General features: G+C 42.2%; 1 protein-coding gene across 2 annotated transcripts in view; it reads right to left on the reverse strand.

Annotated features, from left to right (window-relative positions):
- Positions 1 to 14,732, reverse strand: part of kntc1 (kinetochore associated 1) — a 113,942-nt gene that overhangs the window by 41,664 nt on the left and 57,546 nt on the right. For both annotated transcript variants that reach the window (XM_059544220.1, XM_059544212.1), the window contains 4 exons: positions 13,686 to 13,802; positions 13,437 to 13,546; positions 10,420 to 10,651; positions 10,238 to 10,327 (listed from right to left, as the gene is read on the reverse strand). In XM_059544220.1, coding sequence (XP_059400203.1) covers positions 10,238 to 10,327; positions 10,420 to 10,651; positions 13,437 to 13,546; positions 13,686 to 13,802 — 549 coding nt within the window. The remainder of the gene's footprint in view (positions 1 to 10,237; positions 10,328 to 10,419; positions 10,652 to 13,436; positions 13,547 to 13,685; positions 13,803 to 14,732) is intronic.

The following is a 14,732-nucleotide window of genomic DNA, read 5'->3' on the forward strand; positions in this document are numbered from 1 at the left end:
CACCATCATATGTCACATCACATCACACACATCACCACACCATCATATGTCACATCACATCACACACATCACCACACCACAACATCATACATCCCACACATCACCACACCACAACATCATACATCACATCACATCACACACATCACACCACAACATCATACATCACATCACATCACACCACAACATCATACATCACATCACACACATCACACCACAACATCATACATCACATCACATCACACCACAACATCATACATCACATCACACACATCACCACACCACAACATCATACATCACACACATCACCACACCACAACATCATACATCACATCACACACATCACCACACCACAACATCATACATCACATCACACACATCACACCACAACATCATACATCACATCAAACACATCACCACAACACAACATCATACATCACATCACACACATCACACCACAACATCATACATCACATCACACACATCACCACACCACAACATCATACATCACATCACATCACACACATCACACCACAACATCATACATCACATCACACACATCACCACACCACAACATCATACATCACATCACACACATCACCACACCACAACATCATACATCACATCACATCACATCACACACATCACCACAACACATCACATCACACACATCACCACAACATCATACATCACACCACAACATCATACATCACATCACACACATCACCACACCACATCATACATCACACACATCACCACACCACAACATCATACATCACATCACACACATCACACCACATCACACCACAACATCATACATCACATCACACACATCACCACACCACAACATCATACGTCACATCACATCACACACATCACCACACCACAACATCATACATCACACACATCACCACACCACAACATCATACATCACATCACATCACACACATCACACCACAACATCATACATCACATCACATCACACACATCACATCACCACACCACAACATCATACATCACATCACACACATCACACCACAACATCATACATCACATCACATCACCACACCACAACATCATACATCACATCACACACATCACCACAACATCATACATCACATCACACACATCACCACACCACAACATCACACACATCACATCACACCACACCACAACAACATACATCACATCACACGTCACACCACAACATCATACACATCACACCACAACATCATACATCACATCACATCACACACATCACCACACCGTCATACATCACATCACATCACCACACCACATCATACATCACATCACACACATCACACCACAACATCATATATCACATCACCACACCACAACATCATACATCACATCACATCACACACATCACCACAACATCATACATCACATCACACACATCACCGCACCACAACATCATACATCACATCACATCACCACACCACATCATACATCACATCACACACATCACACCACATCACACATCACATCACACACATCACACCACAACATCATACATCACACACAACACCACACCACAACATCATACATCACATCACACACATCACCACACCACAACATCATACATTACATCACACACATCACCACAACATCACACACATCACATCACACCACACCACATCACATCACATATCACCACACCACAACATCATACATCACATCACACACATCACCACACCACAACATCATACATCACATCACATCACATCACACCACAACATCATACATCATACATCACATCACACACATCACCACACCACAACATCATACGTCACATCACATACATCACCACACCACAACATCATACATCACACACATCACCACACCACAACATCATACATCACACACATCACCACACCACAACATCATACATCACAACATCATACATCACATCACACACATCACAACATCATACATCACATCACACACATCACCACAACATCATACGTCACATCACATCACATCACACACATCACCACACCACAACATCATACATCACACACATCACACCACAACATCATACATCACATCACACACATCACCACACCACAACATCATACATCACATCACATCACATCACACCACAACATCATACATCACATCACACACATCACCACACCACAACATCATACATCACATCACATCACACACATCACCACAACATCATACATCACATCACACACATCACCGCACCACAACATCATACATCACATCACCACACCACATCATACATCACATCACACACATCACACCACATCACACACATCACACCACAACATCATACATCACACACAACACCACACCACAACATCATACATCACATCACACACATCACCACACCACAACATCATACATTACATCACACACATCACCACAACATCACACACATCACACCACACCACATCACATCACATATCACCACATCACAACATCATACATCACATCACACACATCACCACACCACAACATCATACATCACATCACACACATCACACCACAACATCATACATCACATCACACACATCACCACACCACAACATCATACGTCACATCACATCACACACATCACCACACCACAACATCATACATCACACACATCACCACACCACAACATCATACATCACAACATCATACATCACATCACACACATCACAACATCATACATCACATCACACACATCACCACAACATCATACGTCACATCACATCACATCACACACATCACCACACCACAACATCATACATCACACACATCACACCACAACATCATACATCACATCACACACATCACCACACCACAACATCATACATCACATCACATCACATCACACACATCACACCACAACATCATACATCACATCACACACATCACCACACCACAACATCACACACATCACATATCACCACACCACAACAACATACATCACATCACACGTCACACCACAACATCATACACATCACACCACAACATCATACATCACATCACATCACACACACATCACCTTACCACAACATCATACATCACATCACATCACCACACCACATCATACATCACATCACACACATCACACCACATCACACATCACACCACAACATCATACATCACATCACACACATCACACCACATCACACATCACACCACAACATCATACATCACATCACCACACCACAACATCATACATCACATCACATCACACACATCACCACACCACAACATCATACATCACATCACACACATCACCGCACCACAACATCATACATCACATCACATCACCACATCATACATCACATCACACACATCACACCACATCACACATCACATCACACCACAACATCATACATCACATCACACACATCACACCACAACATCATACATCACATCACACACATCACCACACCACAACATCATACATCACATCACATCACATCCATCACCACACCACAACATCATACATCACATCACACACATCACCGCACCACAACATCATACATCACATCACACACATTACCGCACCACAACATCATACATCACATCACACACACCACATCACATCACATCACCACAACATCACCACACCACAACATCATACATCACATCACATCACCACACCACAACATCATACATCACATCACACCACAACATCACACACATCACCACACCACAACATCATACATCACATCACACACATCACCACACCACAACATCATACATCACATCACACACATCACCACACCACAACATCATACATCACACCACAACATCATACATCACATCACACACATCACCACACCACAACATCATACATCACATCATCATACATCAAATCACACACATCACCACAACATCATACATCACATCACACACATCACACCACAACATCATACATCACACCACAACATCATACATCACATCACACACATCACCACACCACAACATCATACGTCACATCACATCACACACATCACACCACATCACACATCACACCACAACATCATACATCACATCACACACATCACACCACATCACACATCACACCACAACATCATACATCACATCACCACACCACAACATCATACATCACACACATCACCACACCACAACATCATACATCACATCACACACATCACCGCACCACAACATCATACATCACATCACATCACCACACCACATCATACATCACATCACACACATCACACCACATCACACATCACATCACACCACAACATCATACATCACATCACACACATCACACCACATCACACATCACACCACAACATCATACATCACATCACACACATCACCACACCACAACATCATACATCACATCACATCACCACACCACAACATCATACATCACATCACACACATCACCGCACCACAACATCATACATCACATCACACACATTACCGCACCACAACATCATACATCACATCACACACACCACATCACATCACATCACCACACCACAACATCACCACACCACAACATCATACATCACATCACATCACCACACCACAACATCATACATCACATCACACCACAACATCACACACATCACCACACCACAACATCATACATCACATCACACACATCACCACACCACAACATCATACATCACACCACAACATCATACATCACATCACACACATCACCACAGCACAACATCATACATCACATCATCATACATCAAATCACACACATCACCACAACATCATACATCACATCACACACATCACACCACAACATCATACATCACACCACAACATCATACATCACATCACACACATCACCACACCACAACATCATACGTCACATCACATCACACACATCACCACACCACAACATCATACATCACACACACATCACCACACCACCACAACATAATACATCACATCACACACATCACATCACATCACATCACATCACATCACATCACACACACCACATCACATCATACATCACATCACCACAACATCATACATCACACACATCACACCACAACATCATACATCACATCACACACATCACCACACCACCATACATGACATCACACACATCACCACACCACAACATTATACATCACATCACACACATCACCACAACATCACACACATCACATCACACCACACCACATCACATCACATATCACCACACCACAACATCATACATCACATCACATCACATCCATCACCACACCACAACATCATACATCACATCACACACATCACCGCACCACAACATCATACATCACATCACACACATTACCGCACCACAACATCATACATCACATCACACACACCACATCACATCACATCACCACAACATCACCACACCACAACATCATACATCACATCACATCACCACACCACAACATCATACATCACATCACACCACAACATCACACACATCACCACACCACAACATCATACATCACATCACACACATCACCACACCACAACATCATACATCACATCACACACATCACCACACCACAACATCATACATCACACCACAACATCATACATCACATCACACACATCACCACACCACAACATCATACATCACATCATCATACATCAAATCACACACATCACCACAACATCATACATCACATCACACACATCACACCACAACATCATACATCACACCACAACATCATACATCACATCACACACATCACCACACCACAACATCATACGTCACATCACATCACACACATCACACCACATCACACATCACACCACAACATCATACATCACATCACACACATCACACCACATCACACATCACACCACAACATCATACATCACATCACCACACCACAACATCATACATCACACACATCACCACACCACAACATCATACATCACATCACACACATCACCGCACCACAACATCATACATCACATCACATCACCACACCACATCATACATCACATCACACACATCACACCACATCACACATCACATCACACCACAACATCATACATCACATCACACACATCACACCACATCACACATCACACCACAACATCATACATCACATCACACACATCACCACACCACAACATCATACATCACATCACATCACATCCATCACCACACCACAACATCATACATCACATCACACACATCACCGCACCACAACATCATACATCACATCACACACATTACCGCACCACAACATCATACATCACATCACACACACCACATCACATCACCACAACATCACCACACCACAACATCATACATCACATCACATCACCACACCACAACATCATACATCACATCACACCACAACATCACACACATCACCACACCACAACATCATACATCACATCACACACATCACCACACCACAACATCATACATCACACCACAACATCATACATCACATCACACACATCACCACAGCACAACATCATACATCACATCATCATACATCAAATCACACACATCACCACAACACACCACAACATCATACATCACACCACAACATCATACATCACATCACACACATCACCACACCACAACATCATACGTCACATCACATCACACACATCACCACACCACAACATCATACATCACACACACATCACCACACCACCACAACATAATACATCACATCACATCACACACATCACATCACATCACATCACATCACATCACACACACCACATCACATCATACATCACATCACCACAACATCATACATCACACACATCACACCACAACATCATACATCACATCACACACATCACCACACCACAACATCATACATGACATCACACACACATCACCACACCACAACATTATACATCACATCACACACATCACCACAACATCACACACATCACATCACACCACACCACATCACATCACATATCACCACACCACAACATCATACATCACATCACATCACACATCACACCACAACATCATACACATCATACATCACATCACACACATCACACCACAACATCATACATTACATCACACACATCACACCACACCACACATCACACACATCACCACACCACAACATCATACATCACATCACATCACATCACACACATCACCACATCACACACACCACAACACATCACACCACACACACCACACCATCATACACATCACACACATCACCACACCACAACATCATACATCACATCATATCACACACATCACCACATCACACACACCACAACACATCACACCACACACACATCACCACACCACAACATCATACATCACATCACACACATCACACACATCACCACACCACAACATTATACATCACATCACATCACACACACCACACCACACACACCACAACACATCACACCACACACATCACATCACATCACACATCACCACACCACAACATCATACATCACATCACATACATCACACACATCACATCACACATCAACACACCACAACATCATACATCACATCACACCACATCACAACATCATTCACCATTCACACCTCCTGCATCCCCCCTCTCCCCCACACCTGCAATACAGATCAGCGAGGATGCGGTGCGCCAGGTCTTCAGGAAGCAGAAAAGGAAAAAAGCACCAGGCCCAGATTGCGTTACACCAGCCTGTCTGAAATCCTGTGCTGACCAGCTGGCCCCCATCTTCACAAAGATCTTCAACAGATCGCTGGAGCTGTGCGAAGTCCCTTCATGCTTCAAACGCTCCACCATCATCCCCATCCCAAAGAAATCCAAAATTACAGGACTAAATGACTACAGGCCTGTGGCTCTAACGTCTGTAGTCATGAAGTCATTTGAAAAACTGGTGCTGGCCCACCTGAAAGACATCACTGGACACTTGCTAGATCCTCTTCAGTTTGCCTACAGAGCAAACAGGTCTGTGGACGATGCAGTAAACATCGGAATGCATTATGTTCTGCAACACCTAGACAGACCGGGGACTTATGGGAGGATCCTGTTTGTGGACTTCAGCTCTGCCTTCAACACGATCATCCCAAACCTCCTCCTGCCCAAACTAACTCAGCTCTCCGTGCCCACCTCCGTCTGTCAGTGGATCAACAGCTTCCTGACAGACAGGCAGCAGCTAGTGAGGCTGGGAAAATACACATCCAGCACCCGTACAATCAGCACCGGAGCTCCCCAGGGCTGTGTTCTCTCCCCACTGCTCTTCTCCTTGTACACTAATGACTGCACATCTAAGGACCCCTCTGTCAAGCTCCTGAAGTTTGCAGACGACACCACACTCATCGGCCTCATTCAGGACGGTGACGAGTCTGCTTACAGACAGGAGGTTAAAGAGCTGGCTGTCTGGTGCACTCTCAACAACCTGGAGCTTAACACGCTCAAAACAGTGGAGATGATCGTGGACTTCAGGAGAAACCCCCCTGCACTCCCCCCACTCACCATCATGAACAGCACTGTGACTGCAGTGGAGTCATTCAGGTTCCTGGGCACCACTATCTCTCAGGACCTGAAGTGGGACATTCACATTGACTCCATTGTGAAAAAGGCCCAGCAGAGGTTGTACTTCCTTCGCCAGCTGAGGAAGTTTAACCTGCCACAGGATCTGCTGAAACAGTTCTACTCCACCATCATCGAATCCATCCTCTGCACTTCAGTAACTGTCTGGTTCAGCTCAGCTTCTAAATCTGACCTCAGAAGACTACAGAGGGTAGTCCGGACTGCTGAGCGAATCATCGGTTCAACTCTCCCATCTATTCAAGAACTGTACTTATCCAGAGTGAGCAAAAGGGCTGTTAAAATCACTCTGGACCCCTCACATCCAGCACACTCCCTCTTTGAACTGTTGCCATCTGGTCGACGCTACAGAGCACTGAGCACCAGAACGACCAGACACAGGAACAGTTTCTTCCCTCAGGCAATCCATCTTATGAACAGCTGATAATAACTGTGGGACACACTACACTATTTATATTTATATACACATACACTTATTTATCCAACACACATACTTAGCGTACAGTTAAAATTTTTCCACATAATATACATGTACATACATGGAACACAATACACTACTTATATTTATATTTATATACACATACACTTATTTATCCAACACACATACTTAGCGTACAGTTAAAATTTTTCCACATAATATACATGTACATACATAAATGCTCATTTTAATATACCTGCCATACATTGTCAATTTGTATATTGTCAATCCTTACCCACCTATTTGTATTTTTTTGTATTTTTTATTCCTTATTGTGTTTTTTGTTCTGTCGCTGTTATGTTGCACTGCGGAGCTCTGTCACGAAAACAAATTCCTCGTATGTGTGAACATACCTGGCAATAAAGCTCATTCTGATTCTGATTCATACATCACATCACACCACATCATACCACAACATCATACATCACATCACATCACAACACATCATACCACATCACACATCACCACACCACAACATCATACATCACATCACAACACATCATACCACATCACCACACCACAACATCATACATCACATCACAACACATCATACCACATCACCACATCACCACATCATACATCACATCACAACACATCATACCACATATCACCACACCACATATCACACCACAACATCATACATCACATCACATCACCACACCACAACACATCATACCACATCACACATCACCACACCACAACATCATACATCACATCACAACACATCATACCACATCACCACATCATACATCACATCACATCACAACACATCATACCACATCACACATCACCACACCACATATCACACCACAACATCATACATCACATCACATCACCACACCACACCACATCATACCACATATCACCACACCACAACATCATACATCACATCACATCACAACACATCATACCACATCACACATCACCACACCACAACATCATACATCACATCACACATCACCACACAACATCATACATTACACCACACATCACATCACACCACACCACACCACAACATCACACATCACACCACATAACACACACCACACCACACATCACAACACATCATACAAGATAACACACACACACCACAAATCATACATCACATCGAAGCTAAATCCTGCGCAAATCAAAGGAGAATTATAAAACTGTAACCACATGACTTCGTCTGTAGCCCAGTCACTTCAATTCTAGAGAAAGGTTTGTTTGGGGCTGAAGCTCATCCGGGCGTCTGACTGACCTGACCGAGGGGAAGCAGGGACGTGCTCTCGTCAGCCATCTGAATAGTTCGGAGCACTCTCTCGATCCACTCGTAGTTGTATGGATTCAGCTGCACAGATCACATTCACATTAGCACAAACTGTGACATCACAGTAAACCACTACATCTGAGAGAGAGCCAGAGATGTGTATGTGACGAGACCTTGGTCAGGGCTGTGTTGAGACTGATCACCAGGTCTTTAGTGGAGCCGAGCTGGGGGACGATCTGAAGGGCTCTCTCCAGCTTCTCATCTCTTCCCAGCAGAGACTCTGAACACTGCAGGCTAGCTTTAGCATCACCTTCTTCAATCTCCATCTCATACCACCTGTCCTCCTGTAGCAGGAGCGTGGTGATGTACAGATTGATAGCAGAACCGCTGTCCAGTCCAAACGTGCTGCAGAGACCAAACACAGAGCCTTGACTCTTAGACAGAAGATGAACAGGAATCAATCATCTCTTCCTCTTCACTAGTCAAACATGACTGAACATCATCATGCTTCAACCGCAGAAACACATCAATACAGACTAGGGCTGTCAACAAATATTATAAATTCGAATATGTATTCAAATAGTTTTTAAAAAACGAATTTTGAAGGTAAAAATTAATATTTGAATAAAAAAAAAGTGTGGAAAAAAGGCCGTCGGTAGTAGAGGCGTGGTTGTCTGCTTTGCGAGTGGGCCGCTAGCGCCTGAGGGTTCAGGGACAGGTCACAGCCTCACAGGAGTCGCACTGTCTGGCACAGCATCACTGCTGAAAGTTGACGCGTCTTCATGGAAGATGACAGCAAGTGCAGAGCCCAACTCGACCGCAGCAGAGAAAATGAGGTAAAATTGTTGACCCGCGAGATTGTTGTATGCAAGCTATTCAAGATACAGTTAGCATACCATTCGAGCACTAGCAACATGAGGTCACATCTCAAAAATGTGCACCCAAATGAGCATGGCATAATGTGTGGAACTCCAGCTAAACAGTCACGTCTTGACACTTAAAGTTACTTTGCATCGCCCGCCTCAAGCACTTTGTCTGCAACATGACAAGAGGCCATAACGGATAAAATAATTTCGTTCATTTGTAAGGACACGAGACCGATCAGTATCGCGGATGGGACAGGCTTCGGGGAGTTCTGTCAAGCAATGGATCCGAGGTTTGATTATTTATCGTTTCATGTCAAGGAAAAGTTCCATGTTTACCACAGCACAGCTCGCTCGGAGCATTCAATGCCAGTTCTATATGCTGTAAAACTTCAATTAATATTAATAATATTTGTTTCAATCACTGAATGAAGCCTGCTATATTTGGGACAACAGTCGCGACCTTAAATTGCTTGCACAAAAATGTGTTTGTTCATTTAAACCATTATGCGCAGAGAACGTGAAGGAGAGAGAGCGTGAGGTCTGCAGTCTTGGCCATTAGTTGATTTCCTTGTTTTTGTGTAGGTAATACGTTGTCATATATGTTTAAACTTAAATAAACTATCTATACAAGTAGTTATGTCTGTTTGTATTATTTTGTCCTGTTATTGACGTAATGCGCATCATTGACAACATGCGCCACCAGATGTTCGAATATTCGAGTTTTTTTTTTTTTAGGGAATATTCGAACGTGATTTTTGAGCAATTTTGACAGCCCTAATACAGACCATTTTATTCAAGTCGGATTTGTCTGTCCATCAGAAACATCAGATTCAGCATTACTGACTCTTCAGCTCCGCCACAACTATCTGTCCTATAAATCAGATGAAACTAAAGACTCTTGGGAGATATGAAGGATGCTATAATACTCTAGATGTTCTCCAGATTAACATGAGACTGGCCTCACCTCCGCACATCTCTCCAACGACAGACAATCAAATAAAACATGCTTGTTTCTCTTGGTACTTAAATAAATAACATATACATGCATATATATATATATATATTCTTATATTTCCCCGGCCGCATGTTTACTTGTCTTCATGTTCGGTCAGTTACAGGGTTTGTATCTTTTACTGAGCTACAGAAACAGCCGGAGGCTCATTAATGCTCACAGTACTCTATTCAGAATAAAACTAGGAAAAATAATACTTCTCTCTAAAGAAATCTGAAGTAAACATGCAAATCCTGTTAGGCTTTCTAGTAAATTCCCCGGGGAAGTGGCACCACACACACAGTTTAAGTCTGTGGGAAACACTGTAATCTGGCGCGTGTTTGTGTCTATACTCTGGAAAGTGTTTTTGCAGCATTGAGCACTGTAGCCAATCACAGACATTTCTGTTGATTTCTTGATGCAGCAGCCAATCAGAGGTGTTTAAGTTGGTTAGAATTCAGTTTTTGTGAAGTGCAGTTTTAGACGCTCGTGAATCATCTCATAAAGTGCAGACGTGGTGAAAATAAGAGATTCATCATACAGCTTCCAGAGCTCCACTGATTATCAGCTGTTAGATTGAAGTGAATGACGGCTGTGATTATAAATGAAGCACACAGTGTGCTTTCCAGGCTATAAATCACTGAGGATTTGTATAGAACTTTAGTTTCCAGGCGTACATGCTGTAACTACTGTACATGTTCATCACAGATCAGTTTCCACCCGCGGCTGAAAACATGTGAAAGAGTGAACTTCAGGATCCAGCCAGCTTTACTACAGTTAGGACTTCAAGGTTGGATTACTGCAACTTACTTTATCTGGGTTTAACTAAATCATCTCTGCACTGATTGTAGTTGGTGTAAAATGTGTCAGCCAGAATATTGATCTGAGCACATTACCCAGCACTCACCTCTCTACACTGGAACAATGTCAAGATCTTTCTTTGTTTAAATCCTTTGTTTAATTCTGTTTGAGGGTGTAAAGTTGTATTTGTCTCTTTGTCTGTCTTGACTAGGTATGTTTTACTTTGTTTTATATTGGTTGTACAGCACTTTGGTTGCACTCCTGTAGTTTTTAAGTGTGCTTTATGAATAAACTAAATTAAACTACAGTTTGAGTTAAGTGTCAAAGGATCTGCACTTCACCACCATACACAACAAAATGAACAAATGCATTATAGATTGTTTTTGTAATGCATAAACAATGCAATTTGCATTTGTACACTTCATCGAAAGTATTAAATATTGTGTTAAAAATTGCTCCATTCATAACCCTTTAGATTTGCACATTACAGAACAAAATCAGACCCTCTCAGAGAGCGTTATACTTGACCTGCCTGCAGTAATGCAGTATGATGTCAGGAGTGATGTTCTTGTTCTTCACAAGTGTAGGAATCAAGTTTCTCTTCGTCTCTGCGCACTGCCTAAACACCGACTGGATGGAGACCTACATGGGAAAAAGTGGTCAAAGGACACAAACTATGGCCATATTGTGTGGTTTAAAAAAACTGATTATTTAATGATGACCAAAAAAAAAAAAAAAAAAGCATGTTTTTGTCAAACATGGGCTGAATAATGAAACTGACCCCGAGTTTCCCGAGCTGAACGCCCCACTCTGCATCAGTGATAACTGACAGAAACTTCCCCCTCTCCTCTTCATCCTTATACAAAAAACTGAGATGGGCTCCCACCATCGCAACAACCTACAGAAGAGAAACAGATGCATTACTATCATGCTAACCCTGAGCGGTCAATGATCTTCTGCTGAAACACTCACTTTAAAGCAGGTTTTTTTATCAGGAGGAGACTGAAGATCAAAGTCACTCTTCAGAACATCTTACACATATCATTATGTGCTATCATCGTCATTATTGCTTCACATTAGTAAATCAGTACATATTTCCTCAGTACAGTGTTTTCAACAGTAATGTCCTGGAGGCAGTCACTAATATTGCCACTGGTAAATATGATCCAAACAATACTGCTTATGCTCTTGGTATTAAATTCAAAATACTCACAAAAGCTGACCTTGATTAAAGTAAAATAACCAAATATTAGTAAAATAAACCCTGCTGGTCAAAAGTTTGGGGCTGAATCTGTTGTTGATAGAAGTCTGTTAACCTTATTCTCATCAAGTCTGTTTTTATTTGATCAAAAGTACATTAAAAACTAATATTGTGAAGAATTATTAGAGTTAAAATCACTTCTATTAATACTAACACAATGAAATGTGGTTTATTCTTGTGTTGGCAAAGCTAATTTTTCCAGTAGCCATTACTCCAGTCTTCAGATGATTTTATTAGTCCCAAATCTTTGAACATTACTGTATGTGCCCCAATCTTCGGCACTCCTCCATTTAATACTGTGCACAAACTACCTTCACCAAGAAAACCGCTCAGAGTATTGTCCTACACACTCAGTTTGAGAACACAACACACACAAGGCTCCCAAGTGTTCATTTAACACTGCATCATGTAAAACAAGGGCCTTAATGTTCAATAAGCTAATGTTCAGGTCTAGGGGATGAAGGCTAAAAAATAAAGATTAACTATATGTGTAATAGGTGTTTAACTACGTCTATTTAGTAAGTCATGATTACGAATGATTAATGACTATTCTGACGAAAGATAAAG

Source organism: Carassius carassius, chromosome 4, assembly GCF_963082965.1.
Source record: "Carassius carassius chromosome 4, fCarCar2.1, whole genome shotgun sequence".
Classification (NCBI taxonomy): Eukaryota; Metazoa; Chordata; class Actinopteri; order Cypriniformes; family Cyprinidae; genus Carassius; species Carassius carassius.